The sequence below is a fragment of the Lolium perenne genome, chromosome 3, assembly GCF_019359855.2.
Source record: "Lolium perenne isolate Kyuss_39 chromosome 3, Kyuss_2.0, whole genome shotgun sequence".
NCBI classification, from domain to species: domain Eukaryota; kingdom Viridiplantae; phylum Streptophyta; class Magnoliopsida; order Poales; family Poaceae; genus Lolium; species Lolium perenne.
In genome coordinates, this window is record NC_067246.2 from 275,162,831 (window position 1) to 275,188,703 (window position 25,873).

At 47.4% G+C, this 25,873-nt stretch overlaps 2 protein-coding genes and 1 long non-coding RNA gene across 4 annotated transcripts; all 3 read left to right on the forward strand.

Annotated features, from left to right (window-relative positions):
* Positions 1-10,069: 10,069 nt before the first annotated feature.
* On the forward strand, positions 10,070-12,327 carry LOC127344476 (mitochondrial import inner membrane translocase subunit PAM16 like 2). Its single transcript, XM_051370768.2, has 4 exons — positions 10,070-10,344; positions 10,419-10,506; positions 11,304-11,434; positions 11,932-12,327. The coding sequence occupies exons 1-4, from the start codon at positions 10,342-10,344 to the stop codon at positions 12,052-12,054; spliced, it is 345 nt and encodes a 114-aa protein (XP_051226728.1). The 5' UTR covers positions 10,070-10,341; the 3' UTR covers positions 12,055-12,327.
* Positions 12,328-14,470: 2,143 nt separating this feature from the next.
* LOC127344475 (uncharacterized) lies at positions 14,471-16,995 on the forward strand. 2 transcript variants are annotated; one of them, XR_007878034.2, is made up of 3 exons: positions 14,471-15,154; positions 15,308-16,565; positions 16,631-16,995. It is a non-coding gene; the product is annotated as an uncharacterized lncRNA (long non-coding RNA). The 2 variants fall into 2 exon arrangements; XR_011756039.1 differs by having other exon boundaries at positions 14,471-16,565.
* Positions 16,996-18,791: 1,796 nt separating this feature from the next.
* Positions 18,792-20,755, forward strand: LOC127344474 (probable protein phosphatase 2C 9). Its single transcript, XM_051370766.2, has 4 exons — positions 18,792-19,456; positions 19,576-19,920; positions 20,007-20,112; positions 20,201-20,755. Exons 1-4 carry the CDS (start codon positions 19,028-19,030, stop codon positions 20,536-20,538), a joined length of 1,218 nt encoding a protein of 405 aa, XP_051226726.1. The 5' UTR covers positions 18,792-19,027; the 3' UTR covers positions 20,539-20,755.
* The last annotated feature ends 5,118 nt before the right edge of the window (positions 20,756-25,873 follow it).

Sequence of the window (25,873 nt, forward strand, 5' to 3'; positions counted from 1 at the left end):
AAGAGGTGAGGCCCAAGAAGCTATAGTCGCCCTACCTGAAGCTGTCGACCGATAGAGTGGTGTTAGATGAAGCATATAATGAAGAGACATTTCCCAAAACCTCATTGTCCCTCTCTCCTAAGCGGTTGTGCACGTAGATGCCGGGATGGGTTAGGCCTTGAAGCATAGCAACAAGCAAACTTACATGCCTAGATCGGCTTGATCATGGTGAGGCGTGGCGAGCAGTGTGAGAGTTTGCATGTTGTTCATCTCTTTTCTCAAGTTACAAGGAGCAGTAGAAAAGCCCACACGTTTTCTGCATTCCCCACAAAAAATGGACATTGAGATTTTCATGATTCAAATTAAATTGACTTTTGTCCATAGATTCTGACAGAAATCAAGATGATTTTAGTCATGAGTAAAAGTCCACTCTCTACTATAAAATTGATGTAATTTTAGAGTTGGGATCAAGGATATGTCCAAAAAGCAATTCTCTCACGATATTACTACAATGTCTCATTTTCTCTATGAAAGCAAGACACACAAGCACAAGAGTAGTTATTTCCTTGTGAAAACCAAATTGGAATTACAAAAGAATATTCTGAGAAAAATTACTCGAATAGATTGAAACTTAAAAATTAGGATGTCTAGTTTGAAACGAGGGAGTACTGTGTGCTGACTGACGTCTTCGTGCATTCTCTCGAGGGACAACTGACAACAAAGAAAAGTGCATGCCCTGTTTACACCATCTTTGGTGGTTACAATTGCAGGTTAAATGACTGGAAATTTGGAACTCCGACAACAAAGCGGTACGTGACAAATGTCACATGTCGTAAAGGGGCAAAATTTTCATCGGATCCACACTCGGGGAGTCCTCGGTTCCTCGATTTGACCCGACTTTCCGTAGCAAGCTAGGCAATGTGGCGTGGAGGGAAGAGGAAGACTGATGAGAACTCGGGAAGCTGCTGGTGTACATGTGGCCATGGCCATGAGTGCTGAGCCCGACGTGCATTGCATGGCTGATGCCGACGGCGATGGCTCCCGTCGACCGGTCGTACGGACAGACCGGTCACTCACTCAAACCCAGAGTCCGTGTGGGGCCCCTCCCGCCGGGTCGTTGACGCGATTGATAGAGAGTAGCGGCGTGTCTCTTCTAGCTTTGGGCATTCGTACGTAGCTTCGTAGTAGGACAACATTATATACAGTGGAAAACTTTGTGAGTTTGCCGTATCTCTTTTGCCATGCATATGCAAGAAAGTACAGTTAGCTACCCGGTTTGATCCGATGTACGAGACTTCTTTGAAGTAGATGACTCTTTGCCAAACTCTGAACCACTTGTGGTTTCTTGGATTAAAAGTTCAATGGCTCTTTGGAATTAAGCCATCTTGGTTGGCTTAGCTATTTTTTAGTCCAAGGTAGGTCAAAAATACAAAGACACACCCATTTGTTGGCTATTTCAGTTAGATCACGCTTATTCAAAATTTGGAGAGAAAAATCACACCTATTTATTTATTTTAAACTTAAGGCCAAAGACTCAGATTTATAACTTAATAAAGCCACAACGTCTAAGTTACAAGATGCTGAAAAATAGCTTACAAACATCAAGAAACAAGCAAATGAAAAGTTACAAAGAACACAGCTTGACTTCGATCACAACTATTTAAGATGGCTGAACTCAACAATGTCAGATTCTTTGAAATAATTCTAGAGCCCTCAGATAGGTCACGCCATTTTCAGTTGGGGTCAACATGTATGTTCTCCGTGCATAGAACTAACATGGTTATTATTACCAGCTGGATTTTTCAGTTTGGGTGACAGAGAGTATTTTTCTTAGCAGTGAACATACGAAATCTACAAGGCCAACTCTAGTTAGGTTTCCTTATTTTACAATGTTTTAACTATGTATTAGTTTGTGTAAACCATGTTTCAAAGTATGTATTAGTTTGTGTAAAACCATGTTTCCAATTATGTATTAGTTTGTGTAATGTTCCTTCTCTCTATTGAAATGAAAATGCAAAAAACCAAAATAAGTAGTTTAATGTAAAAACAAGTTTGGGGAACGCGGCTGGGAAGCGACGTTCCCCAAACGCAACACGAAGAAAAAGCGTCCTCCAAACACTCGATCTGACGCTGTTTGGGAGACGCTTTGGAGGATACCACTGGAGATGCTCTAACAACACCAAAGAGAGTTCTTGATTAGCCAATGGTGAGGACGAGCCTATACCAGTCAAAGAGATAACCATTGGCTCAGCGTGACTGCGTGAAATCTAGTCACAATGGGGAGTATCATATAGTAGTATCATGCATATGATACTAGTGTACGATACTATCTTCACAATAGATAGTATCATGTAGTAGTATCATATGTTACATGTATTTAATGATTTGTAGAATCTCAATACAAAAGTGTGTACAAGATTTGTTTAGCATTAATTTTTCTAGTTCTACGTGCTATGATGTGATATCTACCTATGATACTACTATCATCTCTTTCATCATTAATTGATGTGACACATAAGCTTTTTTGCATACATGTAGTGCATAATACTAGCTATGATATTTCCATTGTAAGTAGTCTAATGCGTTGGAAGCAGGCATTAAGTCGAGCTCGAAAGATGCTTTATCGAATTACCCAATATACAAAAACTTTGTATGGGTTGAAACAGTCGCCGTAGACAAATGGATATACTTAGGTTAAAGAAGAAGTTGGTGCAAATCGCTCGCGTAATACCGGATGTGAACACTGCCACATTTGACACTTCACAGGCCATCGTACTATTTAAATGGCCCTTCGTGAGGCATGTGCACATTTTGCTATCCTTGCCGCATTTATATATTGCTGTCGACGTGTGCGAACACTCTTGTTTGCCCAGTTTTGTAGTGTGTTCGTCTTACGTATGGCCACTTGTATATTAATCCTTTCTGTGCTAATGCGTCCAAATGAAAAAGGACACGCCGCTCGTTTAATAATCGTGGATGGCCTTGTGGCGATGGTCACTTTATGGTGTACCTAAAATACTTCTGATGTCCTAAAATGTGACACTTATGTTGATTCGCTGGCTTTGGTCCATAATTGCTTTGTTAATGTGTAGATTATTGATACCGGTAAGTCTTTTTAAGCTTATGTTGAGTACATAATCGACCATAGGTAAGTCTTTTTATGAACAGATTGGTTCGTCCATAAGTTCGAATTTTATGGAAAGTTTTATCATCTAGGTCTTTGACAGTGTAATTGAGTGTGCCACATTTATTTTTATTAATAGTATAACTCTTGGCTCTAATATCATATCAAATTGTATTGAATTATAGGTACCGAATTGTCCAACAAAAAGTCCAAACCGCTATCTTGGTTCCAAAATTATTGAAGTTTAGGTTTGTCATAAATCAAATTGTTTGAGATTTAACCGCGTTTGAAGAAAATGTGACAACATCTACAATGTTAATTTTTTTACAGTATACAAATATATGGTATGATGAGTCTAAGAAAAATAAATTGATGTTGTACGTGTTGATTATTTCTATAAACTTGGCCAGATTACCCAGGATAATTATTTTGAAATGGTGGGAGTAATGGAGAAGGGAGGTTGACCTTAGTGCGAGTGACAAGCAAGGCAACTCATTAACAAGTGTGACCACGACTGTGACCACAACAAAAAAAAATCTCTAGATCCACATGATGAACATCTAGTGAGCTACTGTGGGCTAGTGAAGGATCTTATTGTGCTAGTAGTCCGAGGAAGCATGAAGAAGGGCAACAATTAGAGAAATGTGAGGAGGGAGGCAAGACGTAAATGGTGGCCGGTGAGGATGAACGACAAAAGATGGAGACAACATGGGGAAGGGGGTCACTCTCTGAATGGTGTGAGTGATGTTGCATGACTGATATTCATTAGCACTTTGCTACTATAAGTTCATTTATTAACGACACTTCATGAGTTTGATAAACTTGACCTTCATCTCGGTGCAGCGACGTCATCCTACAAAGCATGGAAGATGCAATAGGGATTTACCTTATCTATGTGAGTATGGAGCCAATCTCTTCCCTCTCCGTTTCGTGCTTTGGCAACAACATAGATCGGTTGCAGGTGGTGTCAAGGCCAAATTTCAAGGGACCTTGATGCATTTTTCATTTGTGCGTGGGTCTGTTGCCGTTGTGTTTGGTCGTTCATCCTTGTATTTTGGAACCCAAAAGATTTAACGTGATCACCGACTATAAATGTATTATTCACTTATGATACATACTTTACTATCTCCATTAAAGAAGACAAAGTGTACAAATTTAATCAAAAGTCAAAACCTATTAAGTTTAATCAAATATATATAAGAAAACATCAGCTTTTACATAGTGAATCAACATACTATGAAACAGTTGGAAATATGTCCTAGAGGCAATCATGGATGATGTTTTTCCTAATGTATTCATAAAGTAAGGTTGTGCTTGTATGAACTCTTGCATATATCATCGAATGCGTGATTCGGTTGTGGAACTTTATGCTTATGTTGTTCAAGTGAATTTGTCCTAAGTCATCGAGGTTGTGTTGGACACACGACTTAGACTAATGTGCAAGTCGGCTGATGACTCCGTTCCACTTGTCATGGGCATGGTGATTCTAATTTGACTTACACGGACTCGGCTAAAGTGTTTAGCGAGCTGGATTGACCCACATTGAGACGCAACAAGCAAAGTCGTCATTTGCGTGTCTCAACCAATGTAATCCTTAGACCTAAGGTTATTGCATGGTCCGAGTTGTGGATCGACCGACTTAGGTTCTGTCAAACGTTGTTCTGTAAGAAGGTAGTTATAAAGGCAGAGTTCGGGTCGATTGAGAAACAAGCTGCGTGAGATGGATAACCAAGATGGGATTTTGCTCCTCCACTCGGAGAGATATTCTATGGTCCCTCTCGGATTATATGATTCAAAAAGCATGTCCATGCGTGGCGGTCGACTAAGGGTTAGTCGGGTGAATCACATATCACGGATCGAGAAGAGAGTTGAGCTATTAAAGGGATGACGACAACTCATATCGTGAGGCAAAAAAGACTTAGACATAAATCACATTGAAAGATTAGTCGCCATGACTTTGCGTCACTTGGGAGCTGACACGTTCTGCTAGGAGCTGCTACCAGTTATCGACTTGAGAGCAAGTGTTCATGGAAGCGAGTGATACTCGGAACCATGGCGGGATACTTGGAGGGATAACTCTAGTCGTGTCTAAGTGGCCGTAAACCTGCAGGGTCACACACTTAAGAGCAAGGAACCAGTTGGGTGTGATCCAACTGAAATGGAGTCGGTTCGAGTAGGAGTCGAACCGGACGAGGACAGAATCAGTGAGTTAGACTCACGGTGACCACAATAGGGCCCAAGTGAGTGGGTTGCAAGGTTGTGAAGCCCACACTCACTTACTATATAAAGTGGTGTGGATGCTGCCCAAAAGGCATGGTTAGAGCATTCCATGAGTTGAAAACCCTATCCCCACTCATCCAACCGCCGTACTGGATCTAGCAGTTCACCGTCGGTACTCCTCTCGTACGTGTGGATAACGTCACATGCGTTGCATGTGTGAGCTTCAATGCGAAGGAGTTCGCAGATCTGGGAGCTGTTCGTGGGATCAGTCTGGAACAGATCGAGGACTGCACTGCGCCGGCGCGCTTCATTAAGTTCCGCACATGCGCTGGTGGTAATCCTCGTGACCTTCTTGCTCAGCTAGATCCTGGAAGTACCGCGTAGGAAAAAGTTTTGTTTTCTCCCGTGTAGCCCAACAGAAACAGTATTTATAGAAAATATAATAATAATATTGATCTTGGATTGTGGTTCTTCATCGGCAAAACATGTCCGCGGTAGTCCCTCCGGGCGACGGATTTCCTAAGTTGCCAGGGGTTAATTAGGTGTTGGTCCTAGAAACTTTCTTCTTTTTTCTTCAAAAAAAGCATCACCGTTGATGCCTTGTGTAGTGTCCCAGATCCCATCGTGCGCACGTCCTTTACTATTCCTAATGGTCAAACTTAGAATGCGTTGATTGTTTATTCAAGTTAGGTCTTGTCTCTTGGAAATTAGGGAGTAAGGTTCGCACCACACAGATGTAGTGTCCCAGATGTAATAACATGTCTACTCCATTCGAATTGCTTGCGCACATTTGTCTATACTAATATGTGGGATTTAGATAAATTTGCGACATCTGATTCCGAAACTGTGGAAACATCTGCTACAATCGCCGGAAAAGAAAAAATAAACCCTCGATAGTCTCGTATGAACGTTCAGCCGCAGACCATACCCAGCTTCACCCCGGTAGGGATACGATTCCACAAGTGAAACATGAAGCCGCAGCCACTATCACGATTAGTCGATTAGCGTCCTGCGTCAAATCAACTAATCTGGTCTCAGCGGAGGAGGACAAAATATATAGGTCTATGACGAGAGGGAGAACGTAGTACTTGCAGCATGATGTTAACATTTGCGCGTGTGTACCCGCGTATCGAGCAAGCAGCGAAGACGAACCCGGTTTTCCTTTGCCATCTCCGTTGAAGCAACATAAGAAACTCGCAGGAGCTCGGAGTGCGGTGATTATAGCTGAGTAGTAAACGGCCGGCGTCGCGGTCGATGAGGGGTACGAGTAGGACGGGGTGCATAGTTTCTCGGCATGTACGTGTACCCTACCGGTGACATAGAGGTCTCTTCGTTTGGAGCTTCTGATGATCCGTAGCACACTGGCACCCAGTGCAAGTCAAAGACGAGTCCTAGTTCAGACCGGAAGGTACGCGAGCAGACAGGTACTGCAACGCGCACATCACGGGACGATGTGGCGCGAGGGACTGGACAAAATAAGGAAGCCGCGTGAGTGAGCAGGAGAATCGTGACACGGAGAGACGGCGCGAATACTGGCTACTTTGCTCGTTGTGAAGTTGTCAAGCACCAAAAGGTCCAAAACATGATTCGCACAAGCTCAAACAAGCACTCAAGTTTGCACCAAGCTGGTAGAGACTACGATTGCTGGCGAAATACGTAGGTATATAGTCGGATCTCAGAAAATTTCAAACAAAAAAATTGCATTTAGATGATGCACGTATGTATGTGTGTGCTTTTTTTATACTCAAATTTGAAACTATGTAGTTTAGGCAAGAATAATTTTTTTTAGATAAACAGTATGAAGGAACCTCACCCCTTCCGAAAGTTCTATAACTTAAAGATCACAACAACTATCTAACTTACTACCAGAGTAAGTTTAATCGGTTCCCGCTGAACCCAGATCCTAAAAGTTTCCTTTATATTGTTGGACGCTTGCTCAAATCACAAGGTGAGACCGAGAGGCCTTTCCTCGTGGCGTACCTTCATAGTCTTGGTCAGGTACAAGCAACTCCACTTGAACAGAAGATGTCAAGTTGTCACGGTGGATTTGCCGACCTTTACATATGCTTACAACAATCCGTAATGCAGTCATTTCAGAGAACTTGACAAGAGCTCAATAGATGAAGTGCAGCAGAAAACAAGAACGTATAAAACACTGCAAGGATAAAGTACAACAAAATTAGGAAATTATCAATGCAACTACCTGAAAATAGTTTCTCAAGGTTAATGCTCGGCTATTATTAGGTGTATCACCGACATCAGCAGCATTCTTTACCCTTTTGTTCCAAAGAAATGAATTTAGGAACACGTGCATATTCATTACTATTTTAGATGGCTAGTAATAGTAATATCGAGCGGCCAAGATAAATAAAAAGTTATAAGAAGCGATGGACATAAAAGTATATTAACTTGTGAAATAAAAGGTGTAAAAGTTTCACCCAGGAGTACTCAAAATGACGAGAAGCCCTTACCTTAAAATTCTTGTCAAGAACAATCGATCAACTAATAGTGGTAAATATTATTCAAGTGCAAGTATTTGTCAACAATGATAGTCCATTTTGAACCATCAAAACTGCAAATACAAAAATATTAGTTGCTAGCACATATTCTATTGACCCGTATATGCAAACTGGCAATTGAGGGAAAGTAATTATTATGATGCGTGTAACGACTAGCATGCGAGATACTGAAAGAATTCTAGTACTCCCTCCGATTCATGATAAATCTTGAGGTTTTACTAAGGGGGTAGTGTAAATTTGAACTAAGACACTTATTATGGATCGGCGGGAGTATAGAAAATTTCCATGGCTGCAATTAATTTGTGGTGGCCAGGCTTGATTCATGAGCAACAAGGAGCTCTTGCATTTTTAGAAAATGGCATGGCAATATCTATACAACCAGAATTCAGAATGACAATCTCTTGTTAAGTAATAATCACCAATTTCAAAATGAAGTATATGCAACTACACAGGTTTAAAGAATAGCTGCAATCAAATAACTAAGAGCAATTATCAGGTGATGCAAAGGGCTTTCAAAAAAAACTCTTATATGTATTGAAAACATCTCAACAATCACCTTTAGTTCATCAATTGCTTGTTAATCATAGGAACATATATACATGCGTCTGAGCAGTATTCCAACACAATCTACATGATGGTACCAACTATTCTAGGTAAATCCTTCTCTAGTTAGTGGTAGAACATGATGTTACTATTCTCGCTGTCGGTGGATGTAGGCCTAACTTGTATGCCCAAATTTCCACTAATGAGATGAGAATGTCACCCTCCCCAGCTTCATTACCAACCCTTTTGCAGTACAATGCATCCTAGCCCATCTCTGCATTAGAATAGCAAATCTTTGCTCAAATGCCCCAACATGAGGAATTCTTAGAGGGTTGAGGAACCTTCAAATTACAATCTTGCTCCACAACGAATTCCCCCCTCTCTCTCCATTTCTTCCCCAACAAGGCCCCCATCATTCTTTCCATGGACCTTTCATGGCCGAGCCTCCCCTTGCCGAGGTTCCCCTTGCCCTGAACTCCCTTTGGTCAAGGTCTTCCCTAGACGAGCGCATGTTACCAGCAATAGGGTCGGGTCCACTGACCTCCTCCTTGGAGTTAGACTGGCAGGGTCTCTCGGATGGATTGGACCCCGGATAGTAAGCGACGACGGTTGTGGAGGATCTATGAGAATTCAAAGTCCTCGACGAGGTGACTAAGCTTAACAAGAAAAACTTTGGAGGTGAAGAGGGGCGTGGCCCAAGATGCAGAGAGGAGCTCACAAAGAGCATCATCGGCGGGGTGCCCCCACCGGTGCAAGGAGGGCACCTCGGGGGCATGCATGAAAGCATGTCGTCGTCTACGCAAACGTGATGTTTGGAAGGGGCTACGGACACGAGGTTTTCCCTTTGACTGCGGAGCACGCTCTATGAATCTAAATTGAGTTGCACAACAGATAACAGATCAGATCAGGTTGACGAGAGCTATTAGATTACATTTTTTTGGGCCGCGTACATTGTATGGCGTGCGTTTAGAGAGAAAATGTCTACAAGTAGTAGATGATTGGGGGAAAACAAAAGCAAAACAACAAAACGACGCCCCAGGGCCGCGCCATGTGATGTGCATTGTATGTGGGGCCGGCCCATTAGGCTAGATTTCCCCTTTTTAATTTTTAAATTTTTTCCTTGTCCTTTGTTTCTTTATGATCCGCTCTTTCTTTTCCTTTTTGCATTTTTAAAATATAAAACATTTCCAAAAAAAATTGAAATAATTTTGAAACATAAACATTTTTAAAATTTGACCTCTTTTTTCAAAAGCTAAACATCTTTTACATATAAGCCTTTTAAGTTCTGAAGATTTTTCAAAACATTTTTTTCTAAATCTCAACATTTTCAAATTTGAAATTTTAAATCTAGCCATTTTTTAAAACCTTAACATTTTGCGAAAAAACGAAGAAATGCTGGAAGAAAAGCCACAAAAGAAAATGTCTTGTAGAAAAAAAAACAGCAAACCGGAACAGACAATTAAAACCGGCTTCAAAACTGAGAAAAGCTGGGCCTGGCCCAGGAGCTCCCGTGGTGCGCAGCGCGGTATTTGCCCCGCGGTACGCGGTACGCGGTACATAAGATTTCGCGCTCTGCCCAGCCGCGCAAGCGCGCAGTCCACTTCCACTCTCCCACTCCGAGGCCCACCACGATCGTCTTTCTTGCTTCCCAAGACGAAGACCCAAACCCAATACACAAAGCCGGAAAAGCCCTTTCTCGCTTCCTCTTCCTCCTCACACGACTCGCCAGAGCCAAACCCGATTCTACCACCAGAGATTCGCCGCAGCCGCCGCCATCGCCCCCGGTTCCGCCGGCGTCAAGTTTCAAGGGAGGGCGTCCCTCCTGCGGCCACCATCCCGCGGTCCTCGTCCCGCCCGCAGTGGCCCCGCGCCTGCCTCGAGACAGACCGCCCGCCCGCGCGCGCCTAGGGTTTCCGCCGTCGCCGCGACCGCCGCCGGAGACAGAATCAGAGTGAGATGGTACGTACGCAGTTTTTTTAATCGGTTTATCGATTTGATCCATAACCGAGCCTAATTAACCGCTGGTTCGGCAGGCCGGAAGGCTCCTTGCGAACCTACTCGTCATGGGCGGCACCGTCCTGGGCAGAGCGGTGGTGCAGGCCTATCGCCAAGCCATCGTCAGTGAGTGCTCTCTCCCCCCTCCTCCTCCGCTGTTGCTTTCTGTTAAGGTTGCCCCTGACAATGTGAATCCATGGCCGTGTTTGATTGCTCCTTATTGGTGGGGATGATAAAATAATTACAGGACTTTGCACCGCTTTCTATAGATGACTAGATATCTAGGTTGAACATCTAGTGCCCCTCGCCGTCCAAAGTTGAGTGCTCGTTTAATGATTGTAATAGGCATTGTATTGCTTTACTGTAGGCTTAATGCGCATATATATTCTGGAATGCTACGCTGTTGAAATGTAAATAAAAGATGCTACAAAGTTTGTTATTTGATAATCATGTCTTGATATCCATTAGTATATATATTTTTCTGTCAACTATGGTATTAAGCACTTGGGATCGTCGGATGTACATAGAGGTTTCATTTAGCAGTGTTAATGATCATTTGATTAAATTGTTCATTAATCAACACTTGATTCGGATTTGTTTCATCAGACCCTTTTTGGGACTGTTTCTGGTGAAATTTATGCATTCCATACCAGACAAAGCTTAATCATTTAGATAAAGGTCCTTGTTTGCCTACATATGTCAATCAGTAGTTTAGGATCTCCTTGGTATTTTGGGTGATCACTCGTGTGTACTGAATCGACCATATCCTACCATGATTCAGTTCTGACACAATTTTAAACACTAGCTTGGATATTGGTTCTTCTTTCGCTTGCTTAGATACAGGGAAACATCCGGCTGACCAGTTGCCCGTGCATCATGCACTTTTCTCAATGTGTCTAATCGTTCATGATTTTTTCTTATAGATGCAAATAGTTCTGGAGCTGCCCAGGAGGTTGTTAATGGTATTCGAAAGGCTAGCAAGGCCATCACTGAGCAAGAAGCCCGGCAAATATTAGGTGTCAGTGAAAAGACGAGTTGGGAGGAGATCCTGAAGGTGTGTGCGTGTGTGACAATAGAAGCTGATTTTTTTTTATCTTCTATCAACTTTTATTTATTCTATATGATATCTGCATGAATTAAGGCTTTTCTCCATGGGCTTGAAGAAATTAAGATTTTTATTATAGCACATATACAGCAATCTGCTTCATCTTAAAACTGATGTTAAATAGCAGAAGTGTTAAACAATGTTAACCTCATATGTGTTGCCTTTTAATTTGCTCTGTATCAACATCGCAGTTAAGATTGTTAGAACCACATGTATAACCATTTGCTTTACACGCAAATTGATGGTAGCGCATGCACAGGCTTCTGCCTAAAATGTGATGTTGAATCCTGGGGGTATTAAATAATCCCAGCATCATGTAGGCTCATTTTATTTGCTCTGTATGAACATTGCATAGTTAAGATTGTTAGAACTACAGGTATACTGGTATAGTTATTTTCTATACACACAAACTGATGCTAGATTTCTCCCTATTGAATATTCTGCAGAAGTACGATACTATGTTCGAGAAGAACGCCAAGAGTGGAAGCTTTTATCTCCAGTCCAAGGTTCACCGAGCGAAAGAATGTCTGGAATCCATTTATCATGAAAAGCCTGACATCACAAACTGAGACATGGCCTAGGTTCCACTTGATCTAATCGACCGATTTGTGGGTGTTGCCAGAGATGGCCGTTCTATCTCAGTTTTGTTGGGTGCATCAGGTTAAATGGCTGTAACAGGAAGCTGTTCTCTTTGACTTGAATAATATATTCAGAAAAAAGAAACACAATTTAATTCTATTTTTAGCTGCAGCATCTTGTTTGCTTGCAAACTCAGATGTCAAATTCTTGGTATCATTGTGATCACTTATTCTTGTACCAGCTTGTGTTTTGGATTTGATTTACCAGTTTGTTCATTCGCTCGTAATTCTGAAGCAGGATTACGAGTTAGTAATTGTCCCAAAAACTACAACTTGCGCTGAATTGGGGGAAAATGTGCACATGAAGTTTGAGCTGTAACGGAGACAAAATAAGAAGATAGAAGCTCTGTTGTTAATATCATTCCAAAGATATGATCTGAAGAATTTGTACTTTTTTTGCAATTGAATTTTTTTCCTTATCAACACTATGCATTGTTCCCAGAAGATTAGTCGATCAATATACATGAAGTAACAGTAATCAGGAAGAAACAACACTCTGCTGACTTGCAAGTGCAGAATGGGCATATTTCAGGTAGAGATTGCTACTGCTCTGGCCTTTGCCTGTTACTCTAACCACAAGGGCATCAGTGCCCGCTTCACGGTTCAGGGTTCTGTCATCTTATTCTACGGAGTACATCACTTGTTCGCACTCCCAACTATATAATCGGTGTTGAAGATTACCATGGCCTTCAAAACATAAAACGAAACACTAAAGGGAATATAAGTTAAAAAATGAAAGGCTTCAAAATTGTGGTGATTCCTTGACTGAGATGGACTAACCACAGCGGTATATCATGATTTTGCTGGCCAGATTCTTCTCTACATATGCCGCATCACCCAAGTGGTTGGTCTGCACAATATACACATGGCTTGCTAAAATATTAGGGATTACTTCCTTCTGAGAAATCGATGTAGGAGCTCGAGAAATGCGAGAACCTGGGCCCATTCATTCGACATCTACCTACAATTTATACAAGACAGTACAAACTACCTGACCAATCTGGAATTATTTTACACATGTGATGGGGGAATCACGGCAATCTTCCTTGCAACCTCCAACTTCCTCCTGGCTCGAGGACTGTTGGCTTTCAAACCTGGGAAGAGGAACCTAGTATGCCATGTTCGAGAAGAATGCCAATGTCGTACTTCTATACCTGGGTGTACGTAGAAGCGCCAAAGAATGCCAACGCATGGTGACGAGTGCTTCTAGCGATTACCATACTATGATACCATTTCTAAAAATTCAAATTATGAATTTTTCTATGTGGCTTGCTAATTAAAATAGGATTTGAACGGCCGACTGCTTGGCGAAGGGTGGGTGGTCAAATTGCGGTTTATGCCCTTTTTGTAAGCAACATGCGGAATCCTTTGACTACCTTTTTGTTCATTGCCGCTACACTACTCTCCGTCATGGAATGGTTGGAAATAACCGATAGCAACCGACTTCACCGAGTGGTAGGAGATCATGGCGGGGGGGGGGGGGGGGGCTTCGTCCAAAACCGCAAGGGCATGGCATCCGTCATCCTCAATATTGCTTGGGAGGGTGGAGCGAGCGTAATGATAGGATCTTTTGTAATAAGAGAGATCTGTTGTTTGTTGTCCACTTGTCCTAGATAGGATTAAGAGAGAGGCACTCCTTTGGGTTCTTGCGGGTGCCAAAAGTTTGTATCACCTCATTCAGGGAGAGTAATCCCTTGTATTGTATTATATATATTGTATACATGTACTTCATGTAAACCTTCTCTTAATCAATAAATTGGGCAAACCTTTTGCCCCCGTTTCAAAAAAAGATACAAGTGTCAAAAATCTATTGTACAATAAATTTGTAAATGCTCACAAGATATCCGTTTGCAAAACCTAGAATTTGTTGAACTAAATTCTGAATACACGCTGACCAAAAGAGCTGTGAAGGTTCTGGACACTCGGAGCCAGATTTGCTAGCTGAACTAAATTACAATCACTTCCTCAGCGCAGGGAAATCTATACATAATAATAAAGGAGCTAAGGTTTCTGCCAAAATTTTCGTCCAACTTTTTTTAGGATGATTTTACCCTCCCACCAAATCCCTTAATACTGCATATGCCATTGCCATTGTAGGTTGGGTTATTCTTCTGACGCAACCAGACTTCTATCGACAGAATTTCTTTCCCCAACCAGCCGCCACCCCTCGATCTCCGGCGAGCAGCGGAAGCTACCTCTCCTCTGGCCGGATCCGTTCGCTCCCACCGTCCCACGTCTGAGTCCCCATCTTCAACGCCTCAGATTTGGCTGCCCGGCCTGATCTGCTCTGCCTCTGACCGGATTTTATAATTTGCCACACTTTTTTCTTTACGCTTCTATCATTTGCCATTTTATGTGTCACTGACAGGTGGTGGTCATGTGGCAAGTAATAGACACTTTCAAGAAAAGTGTGGCAAATCATAAAATATCCCCTCTGCCTCTTCGACGACGGACAAATAGCGAGTATGCCAGCGCCGGCGGACAGTTCTATCCCGGAGAGCGACTAGGGGGTGCCAAGCTCTGAGGCTCGGGGACATGTTGTATCGATCTGCAGCAGCCCCCTGGTCGATCTGCACCCTGCACGCCGCTCGGGTGCCCCGACCTGTGCCAGGCGTCTGCACGCCCAGAGATACCTTGCGGATGCCTTGGCCGGCACCAGCATGAGAGGAGGCGAGGACATGCTAAACTCTGCCCGACTGCCCGCCGCTTCTATAGCTGAGCACGCAGCACATCAGCAGAAGGTCTGCACCCGGCGCCAGATCTCATGCACGACTGGCCCGCCCCGTTTTGCATGTCGATTCTCAACTCTAGACCTGATCGGATTCTGGTCTCTAACTCTGGATTGGTCTTAACCTGAGTGTATTAGTAATGTGCTACTACTGGTTTAGGATTTGGATGACTCGGATGGTTCTTTGTATTGCAGCTCCATTGCCATGTTCAACAGTTTGGAGGGGTTCAATCGCTGATTGATGCGCTTTAGCTTCCAGGTCATTAAATTTATAAGAAGCTGTCAGCCATCATAACACAAGAGGTTCAACTTTTTACCCTTTGATTGTTGATTCATGTGCTTCAGCCTGAAGTTCCTTGTGACTTGGACACTTCATTTATGATCAGCTGTGGTCTGTAGAAGTGCGGTTGAATTTTTTTTTATTTGGAGCTTTACTGAACATGTGTTCGTCATCAGAACGTCTTGTGCGCCATGAGCAGAAGTGCATCCCTCAAGCCTCAAGAAAGGATTGTGTTTGGTATTTCTATGTTTTATCTACGTGTGGTTTACCTCTCCACCCATGATATTGTTGCCCATTCAGGTGCTATACCAACCTATATCTTGTTTTAATGGATGTATTCCATTACGATTTACTATTTTTTACCTTTAATTGGATACCACCAGTGCACTGTGATGGTGAAAGCATGCAAAGCCCTGTGATGGAAGAGATCATGCAGTCTGTGGTTTCTTTGACTTAACATCAGTATGGGAACTATGTTATCCAGGTGGATGCTTATTCATTTGCCTGGTAAATGTTTTCTGAAACAACGATTTCACTTATGCCTGTTAGATTAATGGGAGGCATAGGCTTTGTTCTTGGATTTATCTTTCACAAAGTTGGCAATTGCTCATCATGTAAATGTGTGTTCAGTTCTTTTATATTTCACTGGAATAAATTTTAATTATCTTAGATGATGTACTGTTTTGTTCGTACTTCCCGTGCAATTACCACCAAATAGTTAAGGTTATTTGTTGTAGTTTTATTTTATAATTCCCATGTGCAATATTAAATATGGACAATTTTCTGTTTATCATTACCTTCTACTTCAAATAATCCCACTTACACAAAGAGCTTTATATTTCTTATTTTGTAGCATATCTTATTTTGTAGCATATCTTGCAACATGGAAAACTAGAATAGTGTGCTTCTGCAATCAGATGACGCGCTGGACAGACCGTGAAGATGATCCAGCAGAAATTCGCTTCCAACGTTGTCGAGAAGTGCCTTTCTTTTGATTTTCTTGACGGGCGCCAAATTTTAATTGATGAGATGGTTGGCGCTACCGATGAGAATGAGCCATTTTCTTCTGCCTCTACCACGGAAGTGCATAAATTTTCCTCCTGATCGGTGCCGTCATGGTCAACACCTCAACAAGTTTTCTTCAAAATTACTGCTGAGACCTGGGATGTTGTTGGACGCAATTTGTTACGGCAGCTGGGACACAGACAACGGGGACATGATTAGCTCGTCGCTGGACCACCTCTTGTTCTGTTGGCTATCTGTAGTCTGAAGTTTGTATGTATAACGCTGTGTGAGTGAGTTTGGTACCCATGCTTGGAGTGGCCATGTCCGCCTCACGCAGCCCCATCACTGCCTTTTTTTTCTTCAAGGCCGGAACCTGTAGTTTGCAATCAAATATGCAGAAGCTATTGGGATTCCACGCTAGGTGCTCTGGTATGGCCGACACAATCTGCTCTCTCCTATCACATCCAAACAGTTAACTGACCTGCCTCTTGCAGAGACGGACTGCAACCCCAAGCACGACCTAGCCGAGTTCCTCGCCAACTCCATCATCTACCGCTACCTCTGCAGCAGCGAGGACCTGCTCCAGGACGTCCTTGGCGGCATGGACGCACTCGCCGCGTTCGGAAATCGGATGAGAAGGGATACCTTAACTCAAGTTGTTTCTGTCCGTCGCTGATATGTTCATACTATGCTGAACTATGAGGATAATTAAATTAGCGGAACTGAATCGTGTTTGTACGAACTGGAGTATTGAAGTTCAGCATTTTAGAGGCAAAAATATGTGCTTCCGAGCACCAATACATTGGATATTTTTAGCATAAGTACTGGTCGTGATACAAAATATATTTGATGGCTCAAATAGCATTTAGATTTATAATAGACATTTTATGCAGGAAAAAAAGGATATGTAGACTAAGTTGCTGATGCTATTTTTTGTAGGGGGATTTCGCTGATGTTACATATCTACTTGCATGTGTAAGAAAATTGATCTTGACTAATCTTGATTTCTTAGCGATGTTATCTTATTGCAAGTCCAATACAGTACTGTCTAAACTGCAAGCGAATAGCCAGATAGGGCAACTTCTCCCTACTCCTACAATCGTCCAGGTACTTATTGATTTCTCTCTCTTCTAGGCCTAATTTGACTTTTTAATAATTTCTCTATTTCAATTAGTTGCATTGAGACAGTTGTTTGTTTGGTACAAGGTTGGAGTGAGATCTTCATGCCATAGATCAATAATATTGATATATTTGTCTGTTTGGTAGAAGGTTGGAGTGAGCTCTTCCTGCCATAGATCAATATTTGAAGCTCGGAGAAAATGTTTTGTCTGAGTTCTAATAATATGGTTTGATGCTATTAAATGTTGCATTGACCCAAGTGGCATGTGTTAATTTGGATTTTTTTTTTGTTTCACATTACCAAGAAAAGATTACTAATCGTAAATGTTGGAGCCATTATTTAGATGATCAATGGCCACTAATGCACATTGATTGGCTATGACAGCAGAAAAAACCAGTTAGAGTTGAGATGTTAGAAATTTGAGGAAACCTGCAGTAATGTTAGTTCGGTACTTGTATAAGGGGTTTTGGCTTCTTGAAATTCTCATGGCTTAAAAATAATTGTTAAAAATAGATCCGTAGCAACGCACGGGCATTTGTGCTAGTATAAATAATTTCAACAGTAGGAGCCTAAAATTAATTGTGGATCTGGGTATTTCTCGGCACTTCCTCGCACGTGTGGGTCTGGATATGCATATTTTAAGTCTCTAAATTCAACAAATTTTTTTGTGTAACCGAAAATATAAATAATTTCATACTACGTATTAAAATTTTACACATTTGTGGGTTACATCATTTACTTTTGTGGTCACTCACCGGTCACTTCACTGCCCCCGTTGTGGTTCTTAGTCGACAAGTGCCACTCCAGTGCTCAACACGTAGCGAGTGCATGCACTGTTCACCTCCGTCCCGCGACCGTCACTATATGCGTGCCAGAGGTTTCACACGCCGAGCGACGTCGCCGAGATCGGTGGTCACGCAGCGGCAGGCGGCGGATCTCGGCGCGGGCACGCATGCTTTTCCCCAGGTTCACCTCCCCTCCCGCCCACACCAACGTGGCCACGCCAGCGCCCAACTACCGCCCGCCTTCCTCCACGCAAAAGGCCCCCTCGCTGCTCCTCAGTCCACGCGTCCCCTCCTCCCACGACCGACCAACCTCCCACTGATTGCGACCGCCCCGCACCACGTGTCCCTCCCCCTCCACTCCCCACCTCGATGACTGCTACTCTCCCCCCACTGACATGCGGGCCACGGAGCATCCGGGTCCCCACCATCCATAGACACGTCGCCGCACCAGACGTCCAGCTCTTATTGCCCGGAGTAGTAATTTAATGGCGTGATATTTCCTTCCTTCCGGGCGGCCCAGGAGACAGCGGCCATGTGGTGCGGGGCATCAATAAATAACCTGTCGAAGCGGACAGGCCTCGCGGCGTGGCGCCACGTGTGCGCTGCCCGTCCTCGCCGTTAACGTCAACCGCCTGCCGGGCCCCGCCACGGGAGACGCGTGTCGAGATCTCCTCGCCGGCCGCACCCCACGCGTCCTCATCTGCCGGACTCGGACGGTGGGCGACGTCTGGTAGTAGCTATCGCGCCGCGCGCTGGCTGGCCGCCATGACGGCGACGCGCACCCGCCTCCTCCCCTTCTTCTACCTCCTCTCCCTTCGTTTCCGGGGTTCGTTTCGGCCCCGCGCTTGCTTCTCCTGCTGCTGCCTAGCTCGTCGAATGCGTTGCTGCTATCTCGCCTGTGAATCGTGCTTCGTCTAGGCTAGCCCGGCCGAGCTCTCGCGAATTCCGTGGCGCAGAGGCTGCTACTTGAGCTAGAAGAAGCTTCCATGGCCGAGATCTGCTGCCAGGAAGCCAAGTCCCCGCCGGCCACCGTGGCCACGGCCTCGGCCTCGGCCGCCGCCGCCGCGGCTGCCGTAGCGTCGTCCGTGATGGACAGGCGCCGACGCAGGCTGGAGATGAAGCGCTTCCGCCTCGCCACCGACCTCGAGGAGTCCGCCGCGGAGTACGCGCGCGCGGGCAAGCGCCAGCGGCTCCAGCGCACGGCGTCCGGCTCGCCCCCCTGTCCCGGCGCCGCCGCGCCGGCCGAGGCCGAGACCGTGGACCCCGACCGCTGCCCGAGGTACGGGGTCTCCTCCGTCTGCGGCCGCCGGCGCGAGATGGAGGACGCCGTCTCCGTCAGGCCGGACTTCCTGACTGGCTCGTCCAGCAGCAGGTCCCACTTCTTCGGGGTCTTCGACGGCCACGGCTGCTCACACGTACGTCCGCCATGCTTTCGCAGCCTAGCTACTCCGCAGTTTCAAATTCTGTAGTACTACGAATAGCAAAGCCTCTGTGTGCGCGCGCTGATTCTCGAGGTTCCGTGCTACTATCTCAGGTGGCCACGACGTGCCAGGACCTGATGCACGAGGCGGTGGCGGAGGAGCACGAGAAGGCGGCGGCGGCGGCGGGGTCCGGCGACGAGGAGATCCCCTGGAAGGAGGTGATGGAGAGGAGCTTCGCGCGTCTGGACGAGCGCGCCGCGAGCTGGGCCACCAGCCGCAGCAGCGAGGAGCCCGCCTGCCGCTGCGAGCAGAAGATGCCCTCGCGGTGCGACCACGTGGGGTCCACCGCCGTCGTCGCCGTCGTCAGCCCCACCCACCTCGTCGTCGGCAACGCAGGCGACTCACGCGCCGTGCTCTCCCGGGCCGGTGCGCCCGTCGCGCTCTCCGTCGACCACAAGGTACGCGTCAACCACGGCGTCCTCTGTGTTTGGACTTGAATTATAGCCCGTGACCTTACCGTTGTATGAACTGTGGATCTTGTCAGCCTGACCGGCCGGACGAGCTGGAGCGCATCCAGGCGGCGGGCGGCCGCGTGATCTACTGGGACGGCGCGCGGGTGCTCGGCGTCCTCGCCATGTCTCGCGCCATAGGTGAGTTCAAGTTCGCTCTCCTCGTAGACAGGGAATTGGTTCTACCTCTTGTGGATCCGATCTAGCTGAACAACTTGCACGCGCGCAGGCGACGGTTACCTGAAGCCGTTCGTGACGGCGGAGCCGGAGGTGACGGTGACGGAGCGCAGCGACGCCGACGAGTGCCTGATCCTGGCCAGCGACGGGCTGTGGGACGTGGTGACCAACGAGATGGCGTGCGACGTCGTCCGGGCCTGCTTCCGGAGCAACGGCCCGCCGGAACCTGCGAGCGGCGAGGGAACCTCGTCGTCGGGGAAGGCGGTGAGCAGGGCGGAGTCCGACAAGGCGTGCTCCGACGCGGCCATGCTGCTGGCGAAGCTGGCGCTGGCGCGGCGGAGCGCCGACAACGTGAGCGTGGTCGTGGTGGATCTGCGCCGGGGCCTGTGATGATTCATTCCTGGAGCGAAATTCACGCTCCATGATTGCTTTTCGTTCTCCTTTCCTAAATTGATCCATGCTAATTTCTTTCTTCATTTTTGAATTTGCTCCGTTTGTCTTGATCTACTCCAGTAGTATTAGCTCCAGTATTAATTTGTAGTTCTGCTAAGTTCATTATGGTATAGCCTCCGTTGTCATTCAAATACAAATACAGTATAGAAGAAAACCCCAGCTGGTCAGCTACGATCTTGTGATCGTACTCGTAAGATAGAGAATCCGATACGCAGATCTGTAGCCTTCGTTATAAAATTGATCTTATTAGCTGACTACGACTATCAGACTAAATTAACACGATAAGTTGGAATTTCGTCCATCGTCAACGATGGAATCACCTATAGCTGGCCACTCATGTCTACTGCTCCTGACGACGCGCTTATCGGGAAGTTATTCGGTTACCACCGTGGTATGATCAAAACAGAAAAGATCTGCCGCGGGCGGGCACACCGCAGGCATTTTTTCAGTGGAGAACTCTACAACAAAAGCGTGCTGATAAAGCCGCCGATGGAATGATCGATGCCGGGCGCTCTACGTGTAGAAAGCGAGCTCTCCCTTTCGTCCTCCTCCGTATGCGTTTCTGTTGGGGGAAGCCAGGTGGACGGAGGAGAGGAGCGTGGCGAGAAAAGCGGAAAAGTCTCCACCGAGCCCACGTACAGTACGTCGGAGCAGCTGAATTATTGGGCTGCGCCCACCGGTGCGGTGCGCCTATGGCTGCTCTGCACGCGTCGACGGGTAACGTGGCGTGGATGACTGTTTGCTGACTCGATACACGCTAGTTTATTGTTCAGATTCCTCCTCGCATGCTACCGGTCGATGATCCTCGTCGCCCGCCCGCGGCCGCCCCATGCGCGCGAAGGGCGGGCTACACAAACAAATATCGGCGTTGGCGTGACCGTGATCTGCACTGGACACGAACGAAACGTGACCGCTCACCGCAGGATTTTTTTCAGTGGAGAGAACTCTACAACAAAAGCGTGATGATAAAGCCGCGGATGGAATGATCGATGCCGGGCGCTGTACGTGTAGAAAGCGAGCTCTCCCTTTCGTCCTCCTCCGTATGCGTTTCTGTTGGGGGGACGCCAGGTGGACGGAGGAGAGGAGCGTGGCGAGGAAAGCGGAAAAGTCTCCACCGAGCCCACGTACAGTACGTCGGAACAGCTGAATTATTGGGCTGCGCCCACCGGTGCGGTGCGCCTATGGCTGCGCTGCACGCGTCGACGCAGCTTGCTGCGACGGGTAACGTGGCGTGGCTGACTGTTTGCTGACTCGTTGTTGTGGGTATACTTTATGGGTATATCAACGGCATGGCCTAGATCCGGCAAGCCCGGGTGGCCCATAGTTGGTGATGAGGCATGTGGCTCATCGGGCGGTCCAGTTGCTGTAGATCATGAAGGATGAAGTCCAGCCCAGGAACGAGGAGCCGGATCCTAACCGACCTACGGAGGAAGCCGGATCCGTGGAGGCCCATGAAGTATCCGGATCCAGCACGGCCTAGAAGGAAGGCGGATCCTTGACGTACACGGCAAGACATTGTACCGTAGTTAGGCTACTTGTATTCCGGCTAGGACTCTCCATGTAAACCCTAGATCCGTGCGCCTATATAAGCCGGATCCCGGGAGCCCTAGAGGCAGGACAACAACTCATTGTAACAACGCGAAAGCGCCCAGATAATTCCAGACAAGCAGCAGTAGGCCCTGTCATCGTGCAGGTGTTCCGAAGCTGGGTAACTCGCGTACCACCGTCCGTGTGCACTCCGCCCTATGGCCCCTACTTCTTCTCCCCTCGTGAGGATCCTCCTCCGAGGTACCGTCGATTAGGCAACGACGGTTGGCGCCACCGTGGGGCTCGTGGCGTGCGGAGGCCGGAGCAGGAGGGTTCCGCCATGGGAAGCTACGACGACACCATCGCCGTGGGGCGCGTCCTCTACGCCGAAATCTGCCGATCGTCCTTCGGATGAGTGTTGGATTCGGCTAGGGCAAACCCCGTCAAGCTCTCCATCGTCCCAATTGGCGGCATACACATCTTCATCGGGAAACCGTCGATTCCGACGGAAACCCACCGGTAAGTAACGCAGACGCAACCGCCGCAGAGCCGGACGCCGTCGCGAAGATCCGATCCGAGATGCGGGAGCTTCCCAAGGAAGATTCCGCCTCGGATCTGGAAATTTCAAGGCCCACCCAATCCGCCTGAGCAGAAACAACGGTGGAAGACCAATGCAGATCCGCACTGGGTCTCCTGTGTGTTAGAAAGCAGAGGTGCCACTTCGTACACTTCTTGGCCCATACCGCCGGAACCGCCTCAAGAAGACGGAGCTGGTCTGAGCGGTAGAGGCACCGGAAAATGACGCGGATCCGGATCGGTGAGCTGTCGGAGAAAGCGGAACTCCGGTTGAAGAGCCGATTTTGGGCAATCGAGCCCAATTTCCGGAGATACCCCCTCCATGGACACTGACGAGTTTAACCGCAATCTAGGGGAGTACGGTTTCGGTGATCAGCCTGAAGTCGACTCCGCCCAGCCTAAGCAGGTTCTCGCAACGGTAGCAGCGCAGGGACAAACTGGATCAGAAGAGGCAACCAACCAATCTGACCCTCAGCCATCCCACCAAGGATCTCCAATGTCTCAGGAGCGATCCCGCAGAGATTCTTCCTCGGAGGAGCTCCTGACAGTTGAAGAGATGGTCGCGCGAGCAGTTCTTAACAAACCTATAACCCCGGGCGACGCCGCAGATCTGGAGGCTCTAGAGACCACTAGAAAGGAAATGCTGGCCACAGCCAAGAAGCTCGCTGATACCGAAGCCGCGTTAAGGGAAGAAAGGGCAGAAGCTGCAGGTTTGGCGGACCACTTCGACAGACAGGACCGCGAAATTACTGCCACACTCGAGCAGGTCAAGAGCATGGCAAAAGAGTGGGAAGTAAAGATGACCTATGCGCAGGCGGAGGCTGATCGAATTGTTAGAGAAGCAATTCCGCCTCGTAGAATCAACTTCGCCACGCCGGCAGAGCAGCGGCCGCTCGAAACCCCAAAGGACAACATGCTAAAAGCTGCGGAGCTGTTGAAGAAGAAGGACGAAGAGGTTGATATCAACTACCTTCGCACACTTGTCGCTTCAGCAATGCAGCAGCAAAGCAAGGCGGATACTTCGCGCAGGTTGGAATCCAATCCGGATAACTGTGTATCTACCGCGCAGAAGGACGCCCGCGCTGATCGGTGTCCCGATGATGAATCACACACCGGATCCTCGGAGCGCAGAAGAAGAACCAGGGAACACCCAAATCCGATCCCTGTTCCGTCAAAGACGCCTTCGTCAGATCCAAGAAAGGGAAAGGATCCAATGTACTCTGGACGAGACAAATATCGCAACCCCTCTCCCCCGCCTAACGGTTACCCGCGACCCCCTCGCCGCCGTAGTCCAGCCGGAAACACCAGGCCCCCAGGGCATGGTGAGATTGTTATCCGCGACAACGTGCTGCCAAGAAACAGAAACAGGGAGCGCTCGCCGGAACCACGCCGGAACCAGAACAATGTTCGTGAGCCCGAGCCCAGGAGGAGTCGGAATGAGGAGCGCAACCCAGAGCCTCGCCGGAGCCGCGACCCAGAGCCTCGCCGGAGCCGCGACCCGGAGCCTCGCCGGAACGACCAGGCAGCCGGCGCCATGGCGAAGGCAGCCACGGAGCCGGAGCCAGCACCGGGAAGGCCGAGGAGAATCAGATGGCGGAAGCAAGAAATCGGACCGACCACCTCGCAGGTCTCCCTCACCACCACCTAGCGGTGGCGGCGGAGGTGGAGGCGGAGGCGACGGCCGGAGATCTCGCTCTCGCTCACAATCTCCTCGCCACGGCCCGCGCGACGCGCGGGGTCGCCTTAACGAATACAGAACCGACTACATTGGTCCGAAGTGCTTTGGCAGGATGATTCGAGAGGAACCAAAGCCAAGGATGAACCTCAAGCTACCCGGAAATCTGAAGCATTATGATGGCACCGAAAGGCCGGATACCTGGATTGAGGATTACTATAATGCAGTAACCTTTGCCGGAGGAACCCCTAACATCGCCTGCCGCATGCTCCGATTGTACCTTGTAGGTCCAGCCGGATCTGGCTCGGTGACCTCGAGAAGAATTCCATCTTTCTTTGGTTCGACACGAAGACCGCTTTCGAGAAACACTTCAGAGGCACCTACAAAAGACCTGCCACGGCAAGCGACCTGCAAGCCTGCATCCAGAAGAAGGGGGAAACCTCAAGAAACTACCTCACACGATGGTTGGCATGCAGGAACGAGTGCGAAAACGTCGACCACACCACCGCCATGTACGCTTTCATTGGTGGACTGCAGAGGGGAGGATTGCTGCGGCATACGCTCACTCGTTTGGCTAACTCAAGCAAGCTGACTTTGGATGAAATGATCTCCATTGCCAGTGATCATACTACCGCCGATGATGACGCAGGCGGTGATCTCGCAGCTACAGCAATCCCCCTACATCAACAGAAGAAGAACCGTGATAACGACAACAGCAGCAGCCATAAGCGCAAGAACCCTGATGACCAGAAGAGTGGCGGATCCGAGATGGTCGCCATGGCGTTTCAACGCGGAGGTTCAGGAGGCGGAAGAGGGCGCGGTCGTGGAGGCGGAGCCGGCAGGGGTCAGCAGCATGCCACTGAGGTCACGGCTGGCGGATCCTGCGCCCCGCAAACCTACGAGGAGTACAGAGACATGCCCTGCCTGGCCCACCTGGATCCGGTTACAAGGAAGTCAACTCACACCAACCGCAACTGCAAGTGGGTCAATGATCTAAAAAACGACCCGGAGGCAGGATACAAGCGAGCCTGGAAGCACCGCCCACGCGGCAAGGGAGGCAAGGGCAAGAACAAGGACAAAGAGGAAGATAGTTCCGAGGCGATGGATGAGGATGATAACTCGCCGGATCCCAAGGCAGGATCCGCAGGTAAATCCAACCCATTCGATAAAAAGAGCGTGGGGGCTTACCACACTTTCCTCGGAACCCCAACAGTCCGCGCTACCAAGTCAGCTACCCGGATCCTGAACGCCACAGTTCCGGCTGTGCCGCAGTACGTCAGGTGGTCGGAAATCCTGTGCACATTTGATAGGAAGGATCACCCTGCCATTGTGCCAAAAGAATGCTACGCCTTGGTTGTAAGTCCCCGCATAGACGGGTATGACTTCTCCAAGTGCCTCATGGATGGTGGAGCCGGCTTGAACATCATGTACCTGGAGACTCTTGAGTGGATGAACCTCACCAAGGAACAGCTCAAACACAGCAACACTGAGTTT

Excerpts from the sequence above, each read along its gene's own strand:
- LOC127344476 (XM_051370768.2), top strand. Across the intron at positions 10,507-11,303 it reads CTATCGCCAAGCCATCGTCA|ATGCAAATAGTTCTGGAGCT; the intron begins GTGAGTGCTCTC and ends TTTTTCTTATAG. Across the intron at positions 11,435-11,931 it reads GTTGGGAGGAGATCCTGAAG|AAGTACGATACTATGTTCGA; the intron begins GTGTGTGCGTGT and ends AATATTCTGCAG.
- LOC127344474 (XM_051370766.2), top strand. The coding sequence starts at position 19,028 with ATGGCCGAGATCTGCTGCCAGGAAGCCAAGTCCCCGCCGGCCACCGTG. Across the intron at positions 19,457-19,575 it reads ACGGCCACGGCTGCTCACAC|GTGGCCACGACGTGCCAGGA; the intron begins GTACGTCCGCCA and ends CTACTATCTCAG. Across the intron at positions 19,921-20,006 it reads CGCTCTCCGTCGACCACAAG|CCTGACCGGCCGGACGAGCT; the intron begins GTACGCGTCAAC and ends GGATCTTGTCAG.